We start from the raw sequence: 26,380 nt of genomic DNA, 5'->3' as shown, positions 1-26,380 counted from the left end.
ACTCATGACATGGTGTGATACTTTCTGTTGACATGCCTGCCTTGCCTAATGAAAATTCTTCCACTTCAGGAGACTCTCTACTAAACTTGACTTTTTTTCACTTTTAAAAGTCACAGTGCATCATTTCAGATAGCAGAAAAATAAAAGCAGATATAGAAATGTTTATTTTCCAATAGTTAAAAACTTTGTCTTGTAACTTTATTTCCTTACAACAGTATGGAATGTCCAGCCTTCCTGCTCTTCTGGTGGAATCACGGAGAATTGTAGCAATGGAAAGGCACTTCAAGAACATTAATACAAGATTGCAAGAGGCACTGAACGTACAAAGAGCAAAGTTACCAAAGAAACATTAAGTGCTTTTTAATGGACTTTCTGAAATTAATTAGGAACAGTTATTAGAATGGACAGTGATTAAAGTATGTCTAACCATTACTGCTGTACTTTGCTTCAATGCATACGAGAAATGCAACTTAATCAGAAACTATCTTTCTACTGTTAAGAACTTATTCAAAGAGTGTCAGTAAAAATTAATAAGATACTAACTCCAGTTAATATCACAAAGCTTTCCTGTGCTCTGTTTTAAGAATGTCGGTTTTTCATCTCCTTGGGCTATGTAAGTAATGTAATTTTGAAACCAATGTATACTTTAAAAGAGAACACACTGACTTTGGTTGAGCTAGCGATAGACAAGCCTTTTTATTAAATTTGTATATGAAATAAAGTCTTCCCACTTCTGGAACTGAGCAAATCTATTTTACACAGCTCATCAATAAAATTTAGACATACAGCTAACAAAATAGGAAGCCACTCAGCAGTAACTATTAAAGTGCTAGACTACTTGGAGTAGTATTAATGAAGAGTTTTCAGTCCAGTAGTGCTCAGCTCTGGTGTAATCTTCCCTGATGTTTTCAGCCCTGTTTAAGATATTCCAGTTGCAAGGCTCTGTTATTTACAGCGGTTATTCAGTTCTGTTGTACAGATCAGGAAGAGAGTTTTTGAACTATATTGCAGTATCTTTCATGGAAGGCACACTGCACTAAAGTGAGCATCACTGGTATGGGTTTGTACATTAGCTGTCTCTGTGGTTAGCTTTGTTCTTCAGCACAAGTGCCCTGTCTCCTTAAAGCTTCCAAAAGAACTTCATCAGGCGTTTCTTCTGTGTCATCATTCACACCGTCGTTTGCAGCTTCAGCTAGTTCCACATCATCAGTAGCTTCCAGGAACCAGACATCATCACTTGCATTGTCCCACATGGCGTCTGACAACAGGAAGTCTCTAGACAAGCCGTTTTCTTGAAGTAGTGAGCTTTTTGACAAATCTGTGCCGTTAGAATGCAGTTCTACTTTTTCTTCTGTGTTCTCACTTTCATCCATTAGCATATGTTCTTCTTCCTTTTAGAAACAAAAATACTATTTACTCCATATGCAGATGGTCTTCATCCTTTTAACTTCTCGGATTTGAGAATTTGAAACTACTGCTGGACTTTTGCAAATGTCACATATAATGGATACTATAGTATCCATTATATGTGCCAAGTAAGGCAACAAGACATTTTCTAGCAGGTTAATTTACAGCCACAGGACACTATGGAAGCCCCTTTTAAATAGGAATAGAAATCTGCTGGGTTTTTTCGTAAACACTAAAACTAGTCTAACTTTAGTGTCTATTTAAGGATACTATCAAAGTCTGAAAAATGCATTTAAATTTGCTTAAGTAGAACTTGAGTACCATTTTGCAGGGTGAATCTTAAGAGCTGTTACCATTGTAACTAAGCTTTTATGACCTACTCTGTGGGAAGGACTAGTGTGTTCGGGCTTAGGATCTAGGGATGACATCAGGTCAGTGTAAATGTTCTGCCTTTGTGGGTAAACATAACTCAGTTAAGGGAATGTCATGTTTGAGGGTCACTGACTTAACATACTGAAGTATTAATCAATCAGCTGTGTTTCAGTATATCAACCACTGAAAAAACAAACAAACAAAAAAAAAATCACTTTAAATCCTTAAGAGACATTCACACACATACATATTTAAGTTACCAAAAGATTTGGTGTACTTATTTTGCTATCACCTATGAAAGAAAAGCATTTCGTATAGAAGCAGCACCGAAAACTGAAATCTTGTGTTAGAACCATTCTGCCTGCTCAGAAATTTTGTTGCCAGGTTTCTGAGAACACTGGTACTACTATGCACGTTCTCATGGAGTATTGCTTTTTGCCCTGCCTCATATTTATGATTTCTTGTTCCTAAAGCTGCTAGCTTTGCAGCCAAACCTAACAATCATGATTTTTTTTTTTAAACCCACTCAACTATTCCAGGAGCACTTACTTAAAGATTCTTTAACTGGTCTCATATGAAGTGAAACATAGTAAGCTTAGTAATAAGCATAGTAAGCTTAACTTGGGCAGCTTTTCCATGGCACACTTATACTGGGCTTGGGGGCTTACCTATTGGGAACTGTTCCAGAAGAAAAGGCAGAAGAAAAATCTTTGGCATCAGATGAAGTTAGGTTATTCCAGTAACCTAACCAGCTTAGCCTAGTTGGGCCTACCTGAATCTATGCTGTCAGTTTTTGTGCTACATCTGCTGCAGAGGAATGTAAAAATTAATTAATATATAGAGCTACTACATCAGCGCAGTTGCTCTTTGGAGCAATTTTATATCAACATAGCTGTGCAGTGGAGTCCAACAGACAACTGGGGTTAGCAGGGATTTTCAAAGCCTTCTAGAGACAAAGCTTTGCTCATAAGACCTTTAGCATGTTAACAAAACAAGGACAAAAAACACATACCTCTTTGAAAAGAAAAGGGAGACATATCCTAGGTGGCAATGGAAAACCTAAATCAAATACATGGTATTTAATAAGGTTGTAATTAATACATTTTGGAGTGTTAATTGCTTTGAAAACATACATACTCTGTGATTTGAAGTTTTTCTCTCTGCAGACTGGATCGTGACACTTTTGATACCAGACTTCCTTCTTCAGATCTACTAGAATCCTAAAAATAATATGGTATTTAGTAACAGTACATAGCTAAAGTGAATATATACGAAATTAAATTCCAACACTCAATGAACGTGTTTTGTTCAGCAATGGATATTGTTTTCATACTCTGCTTGCTTTGAACATAGTCTTGTTATTTATTTTTCCAATAAACGTGAGGCTTAAATTAAAAATACATTTCTTACAAGATCAAGTGACATTTAGTCATCTTCCTTACAAGTCACTAAAACAAGATTAGCATACATGACCTAACTGTAGGGTGACATTTTGCTGTTGTTACTAAAGATAATTTCATTATAAAAGCTAGATATAAAAAAAAATCATTATTTCTTTGCAACTGATAGAACTGAGTTGTCTATCATGTTACAGAAACACCAAACTTCAAGTAACTTCAAGAGTTCATCTAATTGAGTGGTTGTGGGGCTTTTTTCTACCGAACTGTCTCAAAAAGACAGTCCTTATCTTTCCTAATGTTGCTTATGAAAAATGATATAGTTTTTTAAGTGGCAAATATGTCTACTAACAATCTATAGGCATTTCTGATGTTGAAAAGTCAAGCTCTTTAGATTACACTTAGTGTTGCTAAAACTAGGAGGAAAAGTGAAAGTCCTCACAGAGTCACTGGCAAAACTAGGCTGAAATCCTGGCAGAAGTCACTTTTATTATTTTAATAATGTAAGAATGTGATTTAAGATACACTGAATATGAATTTTGGAACAGTCTGTTTTCTTATTGTTCAGCGCCCTAGCTGAGAAGCATCAAAGCACAGTATCATTTAATAGCTTTAACATACTTTAAACTTTTATGTTAACATCTCTAGCCACATACTTTAAATGGCATGAAGATAAATTCATAGAAAAATTAGAAATACAAGCTCAGTTGTCACAAAGTAAGTAAGTTTAGGAAAAAAGTTAAGGGCTATATATATTTTTTTTTAAATGAGCTGTACCTCCAAGGAACAGGAGAGCAGAAATTTTAACAGGTGTTAATTCTGTCCATAAGAGCTTTACAGCATTTTTACAGAGTAACAGTGGAGCAGAAAAATACTAAATAAAGCTGTTTTGAAGTGAATACTGAATAGTTAAAGAACATACATAATATTGTTACTTTTGTGAGCTCTCCCAATATTTTCACACCAACGGTAACCAGAAATATCATATACAATTATTTCTTCCAGAGAGAAATAATTCCATTGCCGTATCCCTGTAAAAAAAAAAAAGTTTACTTGTTTAAAAAAGACTGCTATAGAATACTTATTTGTAATTAACAAAGTGATTTTTCTGTACCTCCTTGCACCCCATCTTTATTAACCAAAGAACGAACAAAAGAATCAATTTCTGGATATGGTGAATCCTGATAACCTTTGATGGAATCTGTTAAAACAAAAGCTAAGTGTATTATTGTTACACATTATGCAGATGATGCATGATTCACATACATTTTCTGTCTAACTCCTTAAATAAGATCAGCTATAAATTCAATGTTAATTTCCTACAGAGCTTCAAAAAACCCTTCTAATTTAAGAGGAGGTGCCTCAAGGCAAAGGATGGGGAGAAAACATGCTCCCTTTCACTCTTGGCGTAATTATGCCAAGTACATGGCAGCCAGAACGAGACTTGGCATGGCCTGACCCGAGCGCTTCAGGGTGAACAGTCACGCTGTACCCATGCGGCTCCGACTGTATTTGCTATCTATGTGAGGTGTCATGAAACGTCCCTGAAGGACGAGGGATAACCTAGCCAGGGCACTGAGCAGCACTGCTCAGTGCCCACACCCTTTCTCTTATACCTGGTGGCTGCTCCCCAGTGCCCCTCTGGGTGCTTTCAGGGAGCAGGAGTAGGGGAAGCTGAAGAAAAGGAGAATTGAAAAGGACACCAGGAAGCTGGATTCCCACATCCCCTTTCTTCCTGACAGCCCTCGACCCACACAGCAGGGACAGAGGGAACTGGGCTGAAGCATGATAGCTGTGGGGCAAGAGGGGAAGAGAAAAGGCACTCGAGCACTGCAGAGTGCCCTTCACACAGCCGTGCTCTGCTACCTGCAAAGAGCTAGCTGGAGAAAAGCCCTTATGCAGGTTATCAGGTGTGCAAGTCACAATATATCTAAGACTTTTCTTTTTTTTTTTTTTTTCCCTACAGAGTAAAAAAGGCTTGAGGTACCTCTAGTACTTCTGGTGGTTTTACTGTTTAAGAAAGCAGACATTTTTCTCTCCTCTTCTGAAGAGCCAGATATCAGAATTTTTGTGTCGTCCCTGGACCTGAACAAAAGAGGGAATGCAAGGGAAAAACATGCAACTCTTAACAACATAATGCCTTTCACTCTGCATACTGCGCCACTCCCCCCTTTTTTCCCCCTCCCCTCGTTATGACAGTTTCCTTTGACTTGCACCAGCAGAGGGCAGGGTTTTCTCCTGCCAAACAGCAGATGGTTTTCCTGGCAAAATCCCAATATCCAGCCATTTAAGGGGTTCTGCTCCACAATCTTACAGCAGTATTTACTCTACCTGCAATGAACTGCTTTTCCTTGCCGTATTACTAGCTGGAGGACAGATCATGACAGAAGGCTAAATTCAACAAAGCATAACTATTCATCCATAATTATGGCAGGCTCAGCTGTTATCTATAATCTGAATATCCTATATGGTGTATGCTGCAGGGATATTGGCATCCGTTCAGGAACAGGAACGTTTCAGGACATAAGAGACTGAAGTTACAACAAATATAAGGTTTTTAGTAAAAAAAAAAAAAAAAATATATATATATATATATATATATATAGAAGGCCCTAACATTTTGACCCTCTTTCTGCTGCAATAGTTATTAGCAGTATCTTAATGGCAAGATACTTTCAGTTTAGACTAGACATAGAAAACTTAGGTTATTATATTAAACAGTAGCCAACCTGAAGAGGAAGCTATGTGTACAGAAGTGAGATAGCTGGAGGGCAAGTAAACACATACAAAAATCCTTTTTGTTTTAATATACTGCAAATTTCTCTTCATATTTAGATTTTTCATATTTAATTGACTGAAAATCTGTAATCTTTCCTTTCAGAACTATACAGAATCTGTCCAAACTTAAAAATGGTTGAATTTCGGCACTTTTCAATAAAAGATTGCTGGACAAATCAGAACTCTTGGTGCATGTGGAGAAAAACATAGCACAGCTCAGAAATCATACTAGCTGCTTTACGTTCTTCAAACTTGCAGGACTTTCAAAGGTAGGTGAAGAGAATGGATTCCCAACAAATTTTTCCTTCAAAAACAAGGAATCTTACAGAAACTCCTAAATAACACTGTAACAATGTTCAAGGAACACCTGCCCACTAAATGTAGTTATTTATAACTGCTGTAGGAGAAAAATCATTCAAATGTGTCTTTAAAAATATTTTAAATTCCACTGAAATTAAACCATTACCCAACGTTGCAGACCAAAGAGGAAAGAAAGTATGCTTCTTCCAAAGAAATGTTCCTTTCACATTTAGGGACAAACTTATTATCCTCAGCAATCTTCAGAATCACATTTTTTCCTGCTTTTGATGATTTATACACCCGGAAATTTCTGTTCTTTGTATAGACTCCTACAGGAAAATAGATGTTTCTTAACATATTAGTGCTGGCTAGGATTTAAGATAGTTAGTAGTTGAGCATTAAACAATTTTTCTTAGACACAGCTGAGGGTCTAAGGAATGGCCAGAAACTATTACTGATTTCAGCTCACCTCTCATAGAAAATGCACCTCAATAGAGATGCAGCAGAGCAAGATCATACAAACATGCACATTTTCATATTACAGAAAAATTAAGATAAACACTCAACACCTCTACATAGGCGTTTCAATCGTTTTTACATGATCATTGCTTAAAATTTCTCTTCAGATACAGATTAGATCAGGTTGGAAGCGACCTCTAGAGATCATCTAGTCCAACCCCCCGATCAAACAGGGTCACCTAAAGCACATTGCACAGGATCGCATCCACACGGCTTCTGAATATCTCCAAGGATGGAGACTCCACAACCTCTCTGGGCACTTCAGGAAGATCTCTGGCCAACTCTCTCAAGACTGATCACGCGTATAGCAGGTTGCCCAGGACCGTAAATATTTCCAAGGATGGAGACTTCCACCACTTCTCTCGGCAACCTGTTCCAGTGCTCAGTTGCCCTCACAGTAATAAGATAAAATTTAAAATTAAATTAAATTAAATTAAAATAAAGCTATATTCAGATAGAACTTCCTGTGTTTCAGTTTGTGCCTGTTGCTCTTGTCCTGTCACTGGGCACCACTGAGAAGAGTCCGAGCATAAAAAGCTATCCGATTATTTTAATCTGAAACGATTCTATAGTCACATTTTCCTGTTCTCCATGTACCAGACACCACTTGTTCAAAATATGTATCAGGAAAGTTTAATTCCCATCTCAGTAACAAATAAGGAAAAGCCAAATGGATGTAGTAAACATTGCTTAATTCGTCTAAGAATTTATTGCAGAGATGGGTGCTTAATTTGGGGGTTCCAATTAATTTTCACAAAGATGAAGGGACTAACAGAGCTTGTATAATAAGAATATAACATCCCCTTCTACCATTGCAGCCATATTCCAGTTGTTTTGATTCTAGCCTTCCAATTTTGAGGTAATGTGGATAGCGTAATTATTTTCATTTTTTTGGCTAAATTTTTAGCCAAATTTTTACTAAATTTCACACTAAATTTTTATTAAATTTTACACTAAATTTTTAGAGGGGGAAGTTAAATGGCACAGAAATCAATTTGTTTTTCTTTAATTTCTATTCACTAATACACTTAAAGGAATTTGTAATAGTCGCATTATGTATTAGATACATAAAGTAATCTTCTGATTTAGTAATGGAGAAGCCTCCTCTAGGGCCCACTTTGGGATTACATTTCAACAAATAAGACATACTGCAGAGACTTTTGAGACCAACAGTAAAAATGATCCAGTCCTGCTTTCCCAAATTCCTGAGAAGAATTTGAAGGAACGGGAGTTCTTCAGAGAAGTCCGAGAGAAAATATGATAAGCAATCTTCAAGTGCATAAAAGATTGCTGAACAAAAATGTGAAGCCAGACACGGGGACGGGGAAGGCCTGAACTTTCAAATTGCAAGTTTGGTTTGCCCGTGGGAGTTGCGATCCTGAAGGTTTTTAACATTTTAATAGTACGAATGGGCTAAGTACAGCTGGTCCTGCCTTGCCTTGGGGTATTAAGCGCCCAGCCCCTGGGCGCTTATTATTATTCTGTCACCAAATTATAACAACTGCCACTCTAAACATAGGAAGAAGGCTCAACTCATACATGTATAACCATTCAAAAGGCCACACCTGTAAGACTTGTTCCAGCATTATGCTGCTCAACTGAAATGATAAAATGCCATGCATGCTGTCCCTCTTTAATAAAAAATAAAGAAACAAACAAACCCACCACACCCAACCACTAAGTCCTCTAAGGACCACTAGGAACACTAAGACCACTAAGGAACCCACTAGGAACATTAGACCACTAAGGAACAAAACTGAGAATAAAAGTCTTCTGTGGCCAGAATTTCTCCAAAATTCAGAACAGTATTATTACATGAAGTAATATAAAGAGTTTTATGTGCCAAGAACCTAAGGCTCCTTTAAAGTACAGCCTTTATGATTACTGTTTCAGCATGCCTGGTATTTGGTTTAAATTCTGTACTTCTGAACCACAACAAGAAGAAGCAATGCTGTAATCAAAGGTTAAGGAATATTTTATTTCTTAACCTTTGTTGCATTCCAATATACATCCCAAACAGGTTTAAAAGCACTTATGATGTTTACCTAGATCCACAAAAAGTTGCTTGCCTCCTTCTTTGTCATTTACTACTAGGAAGGAAAACTCAGAATTTTCTCCCTGGTGTGATGTTTCAATTTCCATTGTTTTGTGAGCAACAGATGGCCAGCTCCTAGAAGCATCTTCTAGTGCTGGGAGGTTTCTAAGAGAACTATTTAATCCACCTGCTGGTGCAGGACACCGATAAACATATCCTGCTCCTTCTTCTGGAATCAGAGCAGCAGCTTTGCTCTCCATTAACGCCACGGCAGGCTGCAAAATGGTTCTCACAAAGTTACCTTAAAAACAAGAAAAGAGAATTTAAATTCATGAATCAAGAAAGAACTTAATAGTTCTTGCACGAACATTTTCAAAACAGCCAAGGTGGAAGTATTTGGGGTTTGAGTCTCTCCCCCCCGCCCCCCAGATTCTTATTTAAAAAACAAACAAAAACCTTTTGGACAAGTACAACGCACAAAGTATTTCTGGATAGTGTCTAAGAAACCCATGTTTGGCAAGAATTTTACTGAAACAATTTTCTTTTAAACAAGAGAAAATAAAAAACTGTTCCTATATTAGTTGTATCATATGACCACTGTCTTCACCTTTGCAATTTTACTACCCTAACAGACTAAATGAAAGCGTGCATGCATATTTCTCTGTGTACCGGTAGAGAACTTGAGTTGGTTTGGCCATTACCTCACTAGAAATAGACAAAACAATGAAGCAGAAATGCACAGACTGTCACTACAGTTTCCCAAACCAAAACTCTGAACTGAATTCAAAGTCTCTATTTTAACCGATATAACAGAGTTTGATCAGGGCTTATCTGAATGACAAATTACTTTTACAAAAGTTATTTTGTAAACACTTCCTCAGCTCCTAGTATACCCCCATTGTAATTCGGGCTCTGTTAAATGGTAGCCAAAGACAGAAAAATTAAAAGCGTGGCCAAACTACTTGCAGGGAGAAAGAGGAGAATAGATATGGATATGGAAGGAAAACTATTATAGAGTAGAAAGAACACTGGCAAGGTAGATTCTGCAGTTGTTGGAAGAAGCTTCAATGGGGAACCTGGAGGAATACTAAGTACCGTTGGTCCTCCTCTGCTGCCTATCAGCAGAATGACTGACAGCGCTCACTGACAGTATCTCAAGCATTAATATCACCATCCTCATAATTCATTATTTCACCGGACTACCAAAGCACACAAATGATTTGGCAGTAGTTCATACAGACAGTATTTAACCCACTGTGTTCAATGTGCATGCAAGAATTTCTTAGGTCCGCTTTCTCCCTGAAGTAACTAAATATTGTTTTCAAACTATTTCAGAATTGAAATTTATTTTAACTAACATAAAAGTTAAAGTGTCTTTAAAAGTCAAAGTGTCTTTAAAAGTCCTGGTTGAGCACTATCCATTTTTTTTGTACACGTAATTAAGTAACAATCACTCCCATGTCAGAATAGCATGTTTTTTCTCAATGAAAAATTATTTGCCAGATTAGTTTCTTTATGATTTACACACATCTTTGTTTTCCCTCTTCCCTCTTTTTCTAATTGATGAGATTCACCAGATGTGGGAACGAAACCCTGTATTTCACACGTTTGCTTCTTGTCTGTGTTTTGTATGTTTACATTTGGGATTTGTCATCGATATATATTAATGTAAATTCATTGATCTCCACGGCACTCTTACTGTGCTCTCTTACATGTGCCATGAATTCAAGCCCTGTATTTTAATTCGAATTAGTATCTAATTCCAAAGGTTACATAATAAAAGTTTACTTTTTAAACCAAATTTAATTTTAGGCCACCACTTCATGCATGACTCCTGACACAAAATTCTTATGAAAAAATATTATCTAAGATGTGATAGTTCATTTTCTAGTTTGTCACAAAGGACAGAAAGGTATGATTTGTAACACCACAAAATAAATTATCATACAGTATTTTTTATTACACCTCATTTCACAATGATGAACTAAAAACACTTTAATGTGTCTGAAAAATATGTTAACTCTTAAGTTAAATAGATGAAAAAGCTTCTGTCACATCCAAGACTATATGTATTTTCATACAGATGCTGTGAAATTACTTTATGAAGTTATCTACATTTCTATATATTCACTACGTCAGAGCACTTTGCACAGTACTTGAAGTATAAAGCTAATAAGCTTCAAGCCAGGTTTGTCAAGTAGCCTACTAAAATGCCTTAATGAGTAGTCTGAAGTGTAATATTCATTGATAACATGCACAAATTTACCACTGACACTTACATATCACAATTCCAGAAATCGATTTTCACTGCAACTTTAACCTCTTGTTGAAAAGGCAAAGGCAGAAGACTTTAATACAGACAGTCTCTAAACACATTTTTAATTATGACAGTAAACATGTCAAATCCACTTCACAGTGGAGGCACAAACCACTTAACTAATGCACTAGAATTAATAGCTCAAGCTCTTACTGAAAGAGCTGACTGACGTAATTTAGTTATCAAGATCACAGACTAAAACTGCCGTCACACCGAATTATTTGTCTTCCAGGTATTACTTAAAGAGTTTTATAGTGGCAGAGGAGTTAAAGATTATGCTTTTGTACTAAAAATTGTTATGATCCTATTTAATTGACACTACGGTGTCATGCGAGAAATAACTGCCTTGTGTCATGTTTTGAGCTGGCAGCCAGTATTATAAGCAGTTGCTTGTTACGTTGGGACACTATTTAAGCTTGCCTTGTGTCTACTTTGAGCTGTTCCTTAAAACGTTTTAGGAACACGGATTCCATTGCTTCCCAGAAAAGAGAAATAGGTTTTCTAATCTTAAACAAACAAAACACACACACACACACACACACACACACACACACACACGTACACACACAAACTTTATTTCTGAGAAATCCTATTGCCTCTTTGTGTTGGGGCAAGGATCTGAATTTTGCTCTGGGGTGACCTTTACGCCAACGCCCACGTGCCTTTATTACAAACGTCTGCAAAAAAACCAAAACAAAAACTGATTTTATACATGCACACAGAGGCCTACAAGATCCAGCCTCTCCTTACAGAGTTTACTTTATTCCTCCTGGTGTTTGTGCTAACAAGACCTTTTGTACACAATTCCTCAGAGCAACAGAAGAAACGTGCCATCCTCACACAACTCTGATGCAACAGTACGCGTGTTGTCCTCACAAAAACGACTGGACACAATCCAAAAGAAAAATAAGACTTTCTTTAATGCTGTACTGGGCTAAAAAAGGGGCCTGGCACAAAACTAAGAGCAAATAGCCCATTTTCCCTGTGCTCTCCATAGTTCCCTGTTAGGGCACACACAGGGCACAGGTAGAAGCTACCTTGCATATATAGAAAGTGTAAAAAAGAAGAAATAAAGTATAAATTATACTCAAGACTGGAATGAGGGAAGGTGCAGAGGTTGAAACTAGATTAAAAAAAGGAGATAAAGGTGAGAAAGGAAAAGGAAGACTGAGCATGAAGACAGCCATGTAGATCATGACCAGACAGAAGAACAGAAGCGGGAACCAGACAGGGAACCAAAGTTATAAAAGCAACAACCACAACTCTTCCCTCTATTCTGCTGCCATTGGAAACCCGTTAACAAAGGACATAATTTCTTTCTGGCATGTGCAGATCCGTTGCTGTTGTCACATTTACCCCGGACATGAATGCCAGATCTCAATGTCACAAAGCTAATTCCATCCCTGCTAGTAACCCATGAGATTATTAATATGGTGCCATATGACAGCACTTCTACTTCTTCTCTCTCCTCCGATTAGCCTTTTAAAGAAAACACAATAAGGAACAAAGTTTCAAAATCAAGCACTTCAATATTAGGAAATGCCAAAATCAAGGCTGCAGGTGCACAACCCAATCTTCTTGCATTTACAAGCTAATTCAGATTCTACTGTCATCACTGGGCAAGCTGTTTTCCATCAGCTCCTGCTTCATTCAGACATGACTGAATTCATATTCTGTTCAATGTGTATAAGCCTGCTTTACTGCATGCCATAGAAAATTTGTTCAGAAGAGACTATGAATTCCAACATCAACTTCTTCAGCTCATTACTAACATCTCAGTGCTTCACAAACAGTATTTTAGAGTAAGTTCAAAATACTTTCTGAAATGAGAATATATTACTATACTTATTCAACAAATGGAGCTGAATCAAACAAACCAACAAGCAACCCTGAACTGGCAATTTTGTGTGTTGGAGCTGCCATATCCCAGGAAAGATCACAATTTACGTCAACAACTAAAACTGCTTTCTGCTTTTTCTTAAATCATGTTTATGCACAGGTGACTTGAAGCTGTCTTTGCCCTACCTTTCTGACCCTGTGCTGAGCATAAACAAGCTGTACTTAGGGCCAATAACCTTATATTTAATCATTAAGACATACATTAATCTGAAAGCTAAGCAGTTGAACAGTAAAAGCCAGCCTTACCAGCAGCTTTGTAAATACAACACGTAGGCACATAAGGAGGTTACATTTTTATGAACAAAAAGGCTAATCATAGAGAATGAAAGTAGACGATGAGTTGAGGAATAGAGACGCTTAACAAAATATAAATATGTAGTCATTTTTGCTGTGAACACATATTTGTTTCCACATATAACTCTGTTAAAATAAATATTCAAGTGCCAAAGGCTCTATAAAACAGCAAAACCTCACCTTTTATTTTTAGTGCGTAAGAGAAAAGAACACACTTACCAACATGAATATTATTCTTAAATACAGTCTTGTGGGGTAGAAATATCAAGTGTCGACTAAATTTTTCATCAGTACTGGAATCTAAATTCAAGACGTCTTTGGCCGAACAGCTAACATCATAAAATTCTTCTAGCTTTCGGCTGACAAGCTGAAAATTGTAAGCATTTAGTCAATTTTCTCCAGTATTTTTAATAGGGATCTAAATTCTAACACAAATGCAGATTCTACATCTTATTTTCACTCTTTTTTCCTCATTTTGAGCATGCAATTAACTCAAGTGAACCAAAAAATTTCAAAACTTGCCAATTTTCACCAAAAGGTGACATGCCAAATTTAACCAAAATGTGACACAGATTGTACCTTCTGAATTGAACAGGTGACTGAGTGTACTAACATTGCTAAGATGAGCAAATTCTCAGTTTTTCAGACCAAAGTCTAATTTAGTGGCTTTACCTACAAATTGTCTTTGTCCACAATGCAGTTCAACCAGCCAGTGACGTTATTTCTAAGGCAGGGCTTACCTCAAATCTAAGACAGAGGCTAAACACATCAGTGAATACCAGTCTTTTACATCAGAAGACCCAGTGAGCACTAAATAAGCAGAAATCCAGGTAACAGCTCCGCAAGCCTTCTACAAGTTTGCGATTACTTATGTTTAGGACTGGTATTTAGAACCTAAGAGTCCAGAAGGTTTGGATTTGAGTGTCTCATATCTTCCACCAGCAAATGCTAGGGAATCTAGCTAGGAACCCCTAGGAATCTCTAGATTTCGGAACTGATCCACCGTGGAGTAAATCTTCCCAGATTCCATATCAACTAAGGGCCTTTACAGAGGAAAGACCTCAATCTTTTTTTATTTCATTTTATTTTATTTCTGTCCTTTCTAGCTTGAGACATGCAAGTATCAGAAGTCTCACAAATAAATGATCATTGAGAAGGAGATTTTACTGGAACAGCAGATGTTCTAAAAACCTGCTTTATTTTCCACCTCTGATATACTGAAGTTGCAGTCGAGCTTCTTTTCTGAGCAAATTTGCAGTTAAATGGGAATTTGCACTATTTAATAAAATTGATATTTATCAAAGATTTTGATAATTTATTACCTGACAAGAAAACTTTAGGTACCAAAACGATGGGTGCAGTCACCTGAGGTTCTCTACGTAATCATTTAGATCAACTATAATGAACGGCCATCTGATGGTACCTAAAATTAGGAGGGATATATCTAAGCCTTAAGTCGCAGAGCACATAAGCCAATAGCACGACTCGATAAAACAAAATCACCGTGTCAATGAAACCCATATTGAATACAAGCCTTCCAACAACCACCATCCGCTGTCTTTTTCCCCTTCATTTAAAGTAGGAGACCTTTGCTTTAATTAACAGCATACTTTTCACTTCATTTAAAACATTCACTAACTACACAATCATTTTTTTTATTTTACTACAGAATAATCAAAAATATAAAGTGGGAAATACTTTGGTTTCATATTAAACCAACAATTAATTCATGTTAACCTAAACATGATGCATTGGCTTTGTTCTAGTTTTACCTCAATTAACTTTGCAACCATACTCTTGCCATCAGCTCCAGGATTTGCTGGTTTGTAGAACTCCAAATCAAAATAAAGTTTGCAAGCATCATTTTCAGGAATTACTTCATAGCAATGCATAAGACTTGTTTTATAACCTTTGCTAAGGAAAAATAAAAACAAATCACAGCCTCTCATAATAAACAGTATACACGCTTATTAATTGCAAACAAGAACCCCACAGTCCTAAATATTCTTTTATTTTTTAAACCAACTACCTGTACTAAAACAAATGTAAGTAACAGCCCTATACTGCTCTGAAAAATTTGTAACTAACTTCAGAAACTTTGCTGATGTATGGCCTAGGATTTAGATTCATAAGCCCACCCCCAAAGTCTTACAATACCCACTGCCAACAGAAATGCTGTCCAGAATTTAAGGAATGATGGAAATGACAGTAAAAGGATAGCATAAAATATCAGGGTTATGACTTAAGCACTAAAAATGAATTTATTTATAATTTTTTAAACTAAATTAAAAACTGAGAAAATTTATTCCCATATTCAAGTTGAGGAAAAAAAATCAAGTTTACAGTTCTAAAAAAAAAAAAAACCAAAACCTTAGATTTCTTTTGCTTCATAACCAGATGTTTTACTGTGAAAAACCACTGAAGATATTCAGTGCATGATCAGATTGTCAATACTTGAAACTGTTCATCAAGCCAAAGCAAAACTGTATGTTGTTAATCAGACATTTATATTAATATGCATTTAAACTGATATATCACTAATCATGGAAATATATTTGTATTGTATGTCAGTGTGATCCTCTGAAGAAAGCTAGCAGGAAAAGTAAATCTACTGCTATTAGATTTAAGTTCACTAGACATGAGGACTTCAATTCATAGGAAATAATGGAGGTTTGCAACTCAAAAAAAAATGTTGAAAACACTATATAATAGAATGATTTTTCATTATGTAGACTTTACCTAAGGCCAAGATCAAACCTCAGGCAAACTATTACAGCTCTGTGCTACTCAGAGCTGTACTGACCGACCATCAGTAAAGTATAGGGGTCTTTTTTGAATACTTACGCATAATAAAACCAAAGCTCATAATATGTTGTCACAAGGTAAAACCTCTGTCCATTTTGTGTGTTCTTTTCCAAGGCAAATACATGAACATCCTTTTCAAACAAACAAAAAGTTAGGTTGCTTTGAGAATTAATTAAAATTTTCAGAAGTTCCTGACACTAACTTATTTCATCAAAAGTTAGTAAAAAAATGAGAAAACTAAGTATATCACTTACCCTTTTCTAACCTAAGAAACATCTGTTTTTAATTAAGAAGTTCTTTCTAATTTCAGTTATGTGATTATAAATTTGAATAAGTTGAGATTAACAAACCTATGATGAAATTACATCAATGTAAATTCTATTTGCTCAGTAAAATCTTTTTTCTTTCTGATCACAGCAAGCGCATTTAATGGAAGGAGAAACAATGTTCTGTAAAGAATATTCTCACTGATGTGATGTCTGCATATGGCTTTATAACAAATATTCCTTAGATTCTATATTATTTAAATCCAAAAATAGAAATCCAAAGGCAAAACCAAAAAAAAACCACTGCTGAGCTGGTGAGAATATGTTTAGGAAAACCAACTGTCAGAACAGTCTGAAAGAGACTGAGAGCAATAGCCTTCCAATAAGTTATTTTAAAAGCCCCCAAAGTCACAGTATCTGACTATTTTACACTCTTAATGTAACAGACCCCGTATCTCCTGCAGCACGGGACAACAAAAAACTGTGCCTTTTTCACATGTGGGGAACTAGAGGCAGCCTAAAACTGTCTTGTCCACAGCCAGCACAGGAAATCTGTGGCAGCAGGACATTTATGTGTACATCCTTTTAAGTGAATAGATAGCAAAAAATAGTGCCTCTTGCTGTTGAGGCTTTGCTTCCAAATGCTTACCCAATACACAAAAATATATATATTTTGCTGAGTTTCTACCTCTTTTTTCCTCCCCCCTCCCCCCCCAATATTTTCTCCTCTTTCTTCCTACCTGACTCTCTTTACTATTCTCCTGCTAACCCTGCCAGCTTGCTTATCTTGAGGAATAAATCTATCACTACAATGTTGCCAGAAAGCACCTCTGCTGTTTCAAGCTAACATCACATATCAATTCTTATTAGAGTACAATTCTTATTATCTAGTACTTATTAGAGTTCACTTCAGTGCATCATGATCTTCTACAAAGATCAAAAAAATTAATTGACGTTTCAGGTTTTCAAAACAAAAGTATCCTGCAATCTGCTAAAGACTTTACTATTAACCAGGCTTTTAAATGAAATCAAATATTGAAAGTACTCAAAGAGCAAAGACATTTAACAAACGATGTACCTCTTCACAGGTTTTTACATAGTGAAAAGCTTCAGCCTGCCGACAAAATATTTTCCAAACAGGGGATGGTTGAAAAGGTTTGGACAGCTTTGGTCTGTAAACTGGAAGAAGAGGGTTTCTTTCATAGTGAGATGCTAGTTCTTCAACTTTCTTCAGTCTTTCTTCCCATTTTCTCTTCATTTCTCCTAAAGCAACTGCAAATAGCCAAATCAGTATCAATTTCTGTTTGTGATTCAATTGTAATATACCCTATGCCCACCTCTGCTTTTGATTCTTTATTTGTTGAGCATTCATTATTTATTCACCTAGTATGGCCAATATTCAAAACCAACACCCAATTTAACTATGATAGTCCTTCCTTAACATTTAATCTTTCCACGCAGTTCTGGTAAAGATCATTTATTTTCATATTAATTCAATCAAAGATCAACACACAGAAAAGATGAAGTAAGGGAATGCACAAGAAGTTTAATTTTGATTTACAGAACAGTATTACACTCTGTACAAGAGTACACAAAACTGTCTTAATTAGCCTCACATGATTAGTAACGAGTGCAAAAATGCTATGGTTTCTGCTTTATGGCAAATACTTTATGGCTGGAGAAAAAAAACAGGGTAATTGATTTATATGGGTAATAAATCACTTGAGTTCCTAAGCAAAAATTAAGATTTCAGTGACCTAGCTCTGAGCTCTGTGTCTCAAAGTAAAAGAACTGAAATCCTAAATGAGTGCTCCATTCTCTGATGCTGAACTTAGCTATTGATCAGTAATAGTTTCACCTGCTTTAAAAATCTCATGTTTTCTGTGCTTCCTTGCAAACCTAAAATAGCAACCCTGTCTGTTCTCAAGAAATGGTATGTGACACAGTAATGCTTGCTGTCATGCAACCTTTAACATAAAGGGATCCACATGCTGTAAAGCAACGTAAAACACAAAAGTACCTAAACATAACAGAGGTATAATTATTTGCAAGTTTTACTACCTTTTTTTCCTGAAAAAAAATTATTGCCATTCAAAATGCCTACAAATGATTAAGAACATTCCTAAAAAACTGAAACAGAAGAAGAGGGAAAAGGAGTGGAAAAGACTCAGATGCATCTTTTTATTCCATTTAGGATTATCACTTAACCAACGCTTGGTACACCTAACAACATGCCACTTGCAATAAAAGAGAAAACAAAACTAACTATACTCAAAAGCCTTCATACCTTTAACAGACTGGATACGCAAGGTGAATTTAAATATTTAAATATCCCTGTGGGCACCAAAGCCCAAATTCTACATCCTCTGAGTCCCCCTCCAAGTTTTCCACAGCGAAGTGTTCTGGACTCCAGCATTTATGCCCATGGTACACTTAAACCTGCCTTAAAGGTTTAAAGGTGTAGTGCCCAGGTCAAGCCTAAACAACAGAATGCTTTTTCCTCTTACAGGGGCCAAATATACCATGTCTGCAGACCTTGACAGCCTGTTGACCTATGAACTTCCTCCACTCCCTTCCTCTTCATGCAATCAATTTCTTCCTTGGCAATGCAAAGAGAAATCATAGATGGCAATCAGCATTTCTCAGAAGCAGCAGAACCTTTGGTTTCGTTTTGATACTGTTTGCGTTGCTGTAAATTAATTCAGTGCAGAAGGACAATAGAGATTCGCTACCTCAGCACCCTCCCACAAGGTCACAGTTAAAGAGGAGGGAGGCAAAGGAGAATTCCCGTAATCCTACACTCATTTTAAACTTCCTATTTAGGAATATTTTTTGCAGAAACAATTTCTACAGGGATACTCGAGTCTGAGCAAAGGATGATGCCTCTTACTTTAAATTGAGATCTGTCACTTTTTTTTTCAGTCCAAACGTTCATGGATTCTCAGCAGTCCAATGTCTCAGGTCTTTCGAAAATAACTTCAGCTCCTATACCAAATATACCCAACGTAACACATCTACTTAGAGCATGTACAGTTTAGACCTACAGACTAGTAAGCCACCTGAGTTTACATGGAAATTCTGACTCCGTTTTCATTCAGTTCCTTCCCACCAGAAGGAATGGGAATAATTATATTCATTTCACTCCCCAGAAAGAAATTTTGTCATCAGCATGTTTGTACTTCACTGTTTTTGATAGCATATGAAGACATTCAGAAAACATATCTCCCGGGAGATCACAAACTCTGCATTTCATTTCCCCCTTTGATGAAAGACTATCAAAAAGCAAGCAAGTGCCTATTTCGACAGGTTGGAAAATTTAGTTTTTGATCTTGAATTTACCCTGCTTTTTGCTACTAAAGGTCAATATACGAATAAGAAAGTAAACAACTGACCCTAAAGTTCATAATGAAGCAGGAACTACCTCTTACATTCAAACAGCTATTGCATAAGAGCGCATGGCAGGGCATTCAGATTCTAGTAAGAAGGGATTCAGACTACATTCATTGCTAAGCTGTACAATTTCCAAGTTTGCATCACGTAGCCATGGGAGATAAAATCCATCATAAGTGGAAGGGCCTGCTCTGATACAGTTCAGTATATCTGTATTTCTTCTGATCACTGAAACCAGAAAGATGCCCTCTCATATGCTATTCATCCCCTGCAATTTATTTACGATCATAATCAACCACTTGTTTGGACTGCCAGAAACACATTAATTTTTCAGCACACAGAAGAACTGAAACAAAACACATATCCAGGTTACGCAAATTCAAACACAAACAAGCGGTATTTCCACTGCAGCGTACAGAGGAAACAACCAAGTTTTATGCTCAGGCAGCTGTAAGAGGCCTGGTACGCAACGCAACTTAAAGCCTGCTTGGGCACTTCCGCACTTGCGGTGCAGGTGTAATTCAGGCACAATCACAATCAAAATGCATGACTGCTAATTTGTCACCCATGTGCCAGCACAGACTTCATTAGGTTCTCTGTAAGCTACAGCAACGACCATATTTAAACACTTCACACATTATCATGGTCTGAATGTTATAAAACACCAGGGAACTCCGACTAGGTTTTGAGATCTTTATGCTAAGAATATAAGGACCTGCAGTTTACCAGCACGACGTAACTGGTGGTGGTAACAAGAACATCACCAGGTCCAAACATGAAGAAATTATGAGTGACAATTCGGGCGGGGCGGCGCCCGAAGAGCAGCAGCAGCGCGCGCCGCCGCCGCCTCCTCCTCCTCCTCCTCCTCCTCCTCACAGCGCGGCCGCGCACGCACAGCGGCCTCCTCCCCCCCCGCCCCCCCCGCCCCGCCCCGGCGAGAGCCGGCAGGGCGGGCGGCCCCTCGGCCGCGCTCCCAACGGCCCCAACGGCCGGGTTCACCGCCCCCGCCCTCCTGGCGGCGCCTTCCCGCAGCGCGGCTCCCCCTGCGCCCCGAGGGGCGATGAGGCCGGGGGGGGGGGAAGACCCCCCCCCGCCGCGGACCCCGACTCACCGCCGCGGGCCCGCGCGCGGCCGGCTGCCGTTGGCGTTTGAGCGCGCCGCCGTTGGCCCGGCCCTCCCCCGCCGCCGTCCCCTCCCCGCGCGGGGCGGAGCCAGTGAGGCCCTCGCACAAGGCGGTGGCTCCTTCCCTCGCCGCCCAGCCCCGGGAGAGGAGGCCAGGTCGGGAGAGCAGCGCCGCGCAAGGGGGACGAGCCGGTGGGTAAGGGCGGCGGAGGTAGGCGCGGGGTTTGCCGGGCGGGCGGGCCCGGGCGCGGCGGCAGGGCCGGACAAAGCGGCGGCGCCCTCGGCCGCAGGCCGCCGGGGCAGGAGCAGGACAAAGCGATGCCTTTGTCCTGCCGGCGGCTTTTGTTATGTTTCGTTAGAGCGGAGCGGTGGCCGCGGGGCAGTTACCTCGAGCACACCCGAGGTGGCTGCCGGCCCTGCCCTTTCCGCTGGCTGGGGAGAGCGTTGCGAGAGCAGCCCCGGCGCCTCGGCGATGGGCTGTGGCCGTGGCCGTGGGGGGTGGGGGACAGGAACACCTGGATTGGGGTGGATTATTGATTTACCAGAAGCTTAAAACTAATCGTTTCTTATTTTGATGGGAGCATTTGTGTGTGTGTGTGTGTGTGGAAAAGATTACTAAACTTAAAAAACTACTTTCCAGTGTCCCTCTGATAGACTATTAACTGACTTGAAACCTAGGGCCAAAAACTGCACTTGGATTTACCAAAACAACTCTTTGGAGACAGCAGGTCAAGTCTTGTCCGAAAAACGGCAGTTCAGTGACCCAGTTCTTAACAAAATGCTGGATGTGTGTTAGCTAAGATTCATCCTGAGATCAGATTCACGAATGCGGTGGTAAGAGTGTTTACTTGCCTCTTAACGTTCTGATCCTGCAAATACAGGGAAAAATATCAACATACTTGAGTCACTCACTTGACAGAAACTGTTACCCTAAGTTTTTATAGCATGTAGATGTCCCTGTCCAAGGTATTGTCGGTCCGTTCGCTGCTAGATTGAAGGATAGTATAGGTAATCTACTCTTTGATTCTCCAGCTAATAGTTGTAGTTCTTCTGAGTTTCTGCTTGTGGTTAGTAGGCAGGCTTAAAAATATACTCTTTGCCCCTAGCAGCCGATCAGGCTCCTTAACGTTATTGGTTGTGGTGATAATGTAGCTAATAGGTATAGATGGATGAATAAGCAAAGGCCCTGTGTATTCTGGGAATAAATTTTCAATGTGCTGAGTTGACACATCAATGCTGATTAACTAAATCTGTTTGTCTTTGGAAGATCAGACTGCTGGCCCGGTGTCAGTGCTTTTCAGCAACCACATCCAGGCTAGAAGCAGCGTGAAGTGCTGTCACAATATTGGCATGCTTCCATCAAGGGAAGCAGCATTTGATAATGGTGTAATATCACACAGAAAATATGATATTTTTCAAAATTTTTTTTGTTTTTTCTTATAGACAATTTATATATTTTCCTTCTGCTATTATCTAATTATCAATATACATTATATAATGTAAACTATTAATTTTGCATGTCTGCATTGGTATTGCAATGTTCCTTATCCATATACATTAAAAAAAGCTGCCTTGAATGTTTGACGTTTTCTTTTGCAAGCATGTGAGGTGGAAAACTGTGCCCTTTGGCAGTCTTTATAGATACGTTTTATGATCTTGGATTCCGTTTGAGACATGTTTTTGTACTGCTATGATCGTTGCTTTGTAGCAGCTGGCTTATACTGAACATGTGTTCTCTTGTCTGCTGTGGTTTGCATATTTCAGGGTATGGTTGGTAACTAGAGATGGGTTATTTGCTTCCTTTCCTGTCTGAGAAGCTTTGGTATTATTTTTATCTCTGTATTGTTAACTTGTCTCGTATGGCTCAATATTCAGGCAAGTATTATTTTGAATAAAAATTTGATGGTTCTTATGACAATAGTGATAAAGATTATGTGAATTTAATTTTGTTAGGTTCAGGTGGAATAAGAGGCTGGACTAGGGTAAACACATTTTTTTTATTTATCATTAGTCTGTCAAAAGAAAAGAATTAGAACAATTGCATTTATCTAGGGCAAAATATATTTTTGGTTTTATTGCTATACATATAAGCTATTACTTCAGTCATTTCTCAGAGCTTGCTGACAGCTCTAGATTTTGGACCCCTTTCAAGAAGCTTATTCTTTACTGCTTAATACTTCCAAATATGATTGTAAGATTATCTTTATTTACACCTTCTATCCCTGCCTCACAGGATTTTTAAATATTATCAAGTTTTTCAAATAAAATAATGTAGAAAGAGCTATCAAAATAAGCTTCCTAAAACTTACAGAAAATGTTCTGCTAGATTAAAAATGCTGTTGTTCATCAGCTACTTGATCTTTAAGTTTCCATATAGTTGAAAGCTCTTCTCACCTAAGGTTTTAGAGAAAAGAATATCAAGGAGCAGAATAACAACTTTAATTAAATTCTTAACATATTTTCCTGAAAGGTTTCTCCCCTGCCGCTCACCATCCCTGCTAGCATGAGATCATCCTCTACAGGGAAATGTGTATTCCACTTGAGAGAGCATGACCTCATTGCATTACCTAAACTAGGATGAGGTAATTCTTAGTACTCGGTTAGAATCAGCGTTGTCCTCTGACAGCACTGCTGCTACTCTGACGTTAGTGCTGTAGGGCAGAAAAAGTACTGCTGATAAAGCGTGCATTTGAGAGCCCAGCAATAAGACAGGTACCTCTTTTTGGATATCTTTTGTTCTTTAAAGAAGTACAGGTGAATTGGTGCTTTAAGGTTCTCGAAAGTCTATGGAATTTAAAGGTAAGTTACAGATTCTATTCTGAAGATGAGGCAGATGAATTTGTAAATGCGTAATGTTCAAATATTAAGCAAGTGGGCATTATACACAGTTTTTTCTTCAGTATCTCTCCAGCTTCTGTACAGACGCTTGGACAAGCTCCACCCAAGATGCACTAATAGAATGCACTAAGATCTAACAATTCCTTCAGCAATTGAAACGAGGCTTGCAAAGGCTTTAGTAAAAAATATATTTATAATATAGTATTGCAAAATGTCTTGCATTTTTCAAAAACAAACTATTGTAGTTCATTATAATTCTATTCTCTGCTAGCCACTTCTGCAACTTTCATTGTTTCTGTGGCTTGGGATCAGGGACAGCAGTTGTAAATTAAGGTTGCAACAAAGTCAAGGAGGTTGTCACTCTGGACCCATTAGTTGTCACTGGTGCTCCTTGCCCAATGGTATGGCATAGGGCTGGATGACGGCAGTGCCACAGGCAAGAGCACAATTGCCCTAGGTTTTTCTAGAGTCAAATCGAGAGAAAGAGGCATCTCTGAAGAGTGATTCAGCTCTCAGGTACTTAACTTAAGTTTCGTAAGAGCTTGTCTTTCTTTACATAGGGAACTTACAAGATATTAAACCTCCAAGTTGGGAAAAATGAATCCAGATCATAGTGCTGGCATGATCTGTGTTCAACACCCTAGACCTAGTTGCTGGCCTATGCTATGCTGTTGTCTTTAAAGTCAATTTCTAAAATAAAAGATGTCAAGTTTATTTGATGCTTTTGGAGTTTGTTTTTCAGGGAATCTTCTGTGTGCTGCTAGTTTATATGATATAGTTCACAGCCTGGAATCATGTTATGAGCAAGAAGATTTCTTAATTGCATCAGCACTCCCAGTTACAGAGAATAGTATTCAGAGCAACCTCGAACATCTTTTGAAGCCACTAAACTATAAATAAGTTTGTCTTTAAGAAACAAGGAAAGAGAGAAGGTTATATATGCTCAGATTGGTGCTTCGGAGGCATTAGTAATTACTGTCATGGAAAATGTGTGGTTGCAAGGTGTATTAGCTAGAGTATAAGTATGAAATTAACAGACAATAATATGACTGTGTCAGGTGGCAAATATAGTTGCCAGCCTCACATAGATTTAAATAAGAATCTTCATCTTTTCCATCCAACAAAACTTACTACTTGTTCTGGCTATTTATATATCTCCTTTTAACCATAAATCAACATAATCCGCCTGCTAAGCAAGTTTCTTTACATTTCTTACCTTGTAGTGTCGAGACTGTTTCTTGTGGTCTAAGCATTTACTGCTTTGTCCTACCTGATGATTTAACTTTATATAATGCTTAATCCTTTTCTGAATCCTGGGTGAAAGATAACTTGTAGGAATGTGTTCCATGACTATACACAGAGTAACTAAGAGGGAGCGTTATTGTTGTTCATTTCTGCCTTGGTATCATTCATCATTTCCCTGCCCATGTTCTGATCAAAAGTCAATAGCAGCCCGCAGTATAGCACTCTTTCCATCAACTATTTAAAGTTATGTTGTTGGGTTTCTGTGTTATTTTTACTGCGTTTGCTTCATCTACCCCAGTTGCGATCGGATGCAGTGATGTTTTTTTGTGAAACAGCATGCATAAAAATGACTTATTTAGCAAAATTCTTTGTCCTAGTATCTAATCGTGTATGTTAGTCTTTGCAGACATCAGATAACTTATATTGCTTGGTTTTGGATCTCAATTTCTCTGTCTTACCGAGATGAAACAATCCAAGTGTGGCACAGTATTCATCATGTTAAGAAAGCTATTAATGCATATATGGACATGATGATATTTTTATGATTGCCATCAGTTTCTTTGTGTCTCACCCTGCTTTCGTGTAGGTGTTTTCAAGGTGTTTTCAATCACTTGGTAACAGCAAACTCTTTTTTTAGAGTTGTTACACTTTAAAGTGCAATAATTTAGAAAAATATTCATGTTCTTTCCAATATGTTACCTAGAGATTACTCAGAAATGCTAACTTTTGCCTACCAATACTCATATTCCTCAGCTAAAATTATTCTGTGTGAATATCTCTTTTAACATTCATTCATTCTTTTCAACTATAAGGAAATGTAACGAAAATTAAGCAATATGTATGAAAGTGAACTGTCTTATATTTCTGTTTACTTATGTTTTTAAGCTGATAATTAAGAACCATAATGACAGATGTAAGAGATGGACTACAATCAGGGGAAGATGTGGCAGATGCAAAATCTCTTCTTGGTTCCAAAGGGTAAGTGAGGTACTTTCGGGTTTAAGTCTTGAATGTAATATCCTGAGAAATCTTGTACTATAACTGAAGGTGAGAGTCATGGAAGAAATATTGAAAAATAATTTCCAGTTATGGTAAATTATAGTAATCATAAACAACAATTCAAATTGGTTTACTGGCTTAGACAGTATACTATCTCTGACAAAACTGGGCCTATGTACATACAAGTTAAGGTGAAGTTAGATTGGGCTTAACAGTATTATTGAGTCATTAGCTGCTCTTGAAAAGAGAAATTTCTATCTCTGTTTGGGCCAAATGTGCACGCCCTTCCTTGAGCTGGTACTGGAGCTCACCTGAATCCATGGCAGCCAGTTGAGCTGCTTAAACTGACCTGCTGTGAGTTAGATGTGCAGAAGCACTAACGTAGTGTTAGATGTGC

General features: G+C 37.9%; 3 protein-coding genes across 41 annotated transcripts in view; 2 read left to right on the top strand and 1 right to left on the bottom strand.

Annotated features, from left to right (window-relative positions):
* CENPU (centromere protein U) overlaps positions 1-432 on the top strand; it is a 12,570-nt gene extending 12,138 nt beyond the window's left edge. For all 8 annotated transcript variants that reach the window (XM_068942625.1, XM_068942622.1, XM_068942624.1 and 5 more), the window contains one exon: positions 216-432. In XM_068942625.1, coding sequence (XP_068798726.1) covers positions 216-353 — 138 coding nt within the window. In that variant the 3' untranslated portion in view covers positions 354-432. The remainder of the gene's footprint in view (positions 1-215) is intronic.
* PRIMPOL (primase and DNA directed polymerase) lies at positions 147-20,981 on the bottom strand. Of its 18 annotated transcripts, XM_068942615.1 has the most exons (14): positions 20,891-20,981; positions 19,280-19,374; positions 17,468-17,661; positions 16,163-16,254; positions 15,091-15,232; positions 13,538-13,685; positions 8,819-9,109; positions 6,421-6,583; positions 5,164-5,261; positions 4,291-4,377; positions 4,099-4,207; positions 2,917-2,999; positions 2,792-2,838; positions 147-1,391 (listed from the first exon to the last, which is right to left on the bottom strand). In XM_068942615.1, exons 3-14 carry the CDS (start codon positions 17,645-17,647, stop codon positions 1,086-1,088), a joined length of 1,746 nt encoding a protein of 581 aa, XP_068798716.1. In that variant the 5' UTR covers positions 17,648-17,661; positions 19,280-19,374; positions 20,891-20,981; the 3' UTR covers positions 147-1,085. The 18 variants fall into 18 exon arrangements, with proteins under 18 accessions (XP_068798716.1, XP_068798715.1, XP_068798706.1 ...); XM_068942614.1 differs by lacking the exon at positions 19,280-19,374 and having other exon boundaries at positions 20,891-20,977; XM_068942605.1 differs by lacking the exons at positions 19,280-19,374; positions 20,891-20,981 and adding an exon at positions 18,925-19,044.
* The window catches only part of CASP3 (caspase 3), a 23,862-nt gene continuing 18,189 nt past the window's right edge, over positions 20,708-26,380 (top strand). For 7 of the 15 annotated variants that reach the window (XM_068942639.1, XM_068942640.1, XM_068942641.1 and 4 more), the window contains exons 1-2: positions 20,708-21,093; positions 25,870-25,962. In XM_068942639.1, coding sequence (XP_068798740.1) covers positions 25,889-25,962 — 74 coding nt within the window. In that variant the 5' untranslated portion in view covers positions 20,708-21,093; positions 25,870-25,888. Of the gene's footprint in view, positions 21,113-21,579; positions 21,736-23,676; positions 23,701-25,869; positions 25,963-26,380 lie in introns of those variants that run through there. The other 8 variants (XM_068942630.1, XM_068942632.1, XM_068942631.1 and 5 more) reach the window with 8 other exon arrangements.

Source organism: Struthio camelus, chromosome 4 (assembly GCF_040807025.1).
Source record: "Struthio camelus isolate bStrCam1 chromosome 4, bStrCam1.hap1, whole genome shotgun sequence".
In the NCBI taxonomy this organism is placed as follows: domain Eukaryota; kingdom Metazoa; phylum Chordata; class Aves; order Struthioniformes; family Struthionidae; genus Struthio; species Struthio camelus.
This window is presented reverse-complemented; position numbering and strand designations above follow the sequence as displayed.

What these genes read in the sequence shown, in the direction of transcription:
- PRIMPOL (XM_068942601.1), bottom strand. Translation starts at nt 19,012, where the DNA reads ATGATTTCTCTTTGCATTGCCAAGGAAGAAATTGATTGCATGAAGAGG. An exon ending in TCTTTGGTCTGCAACGTTGG is followed by an intron (nt 5,262 to 6,420) that starts GTAATGGTTTAA and finishes TCTTTTGTTCAG; the next exon opens with GTCCAGGGACGACACAAAAA. An exon ending in TAAAGATGGGGTGCAAGGAG is followed by an intron (nt 4,208 to 4,290) that starts GTACAGAAAAAT and finishes TTTTTTTTACAG; the next exon opens with GGATACGGCAATGGAATTAT.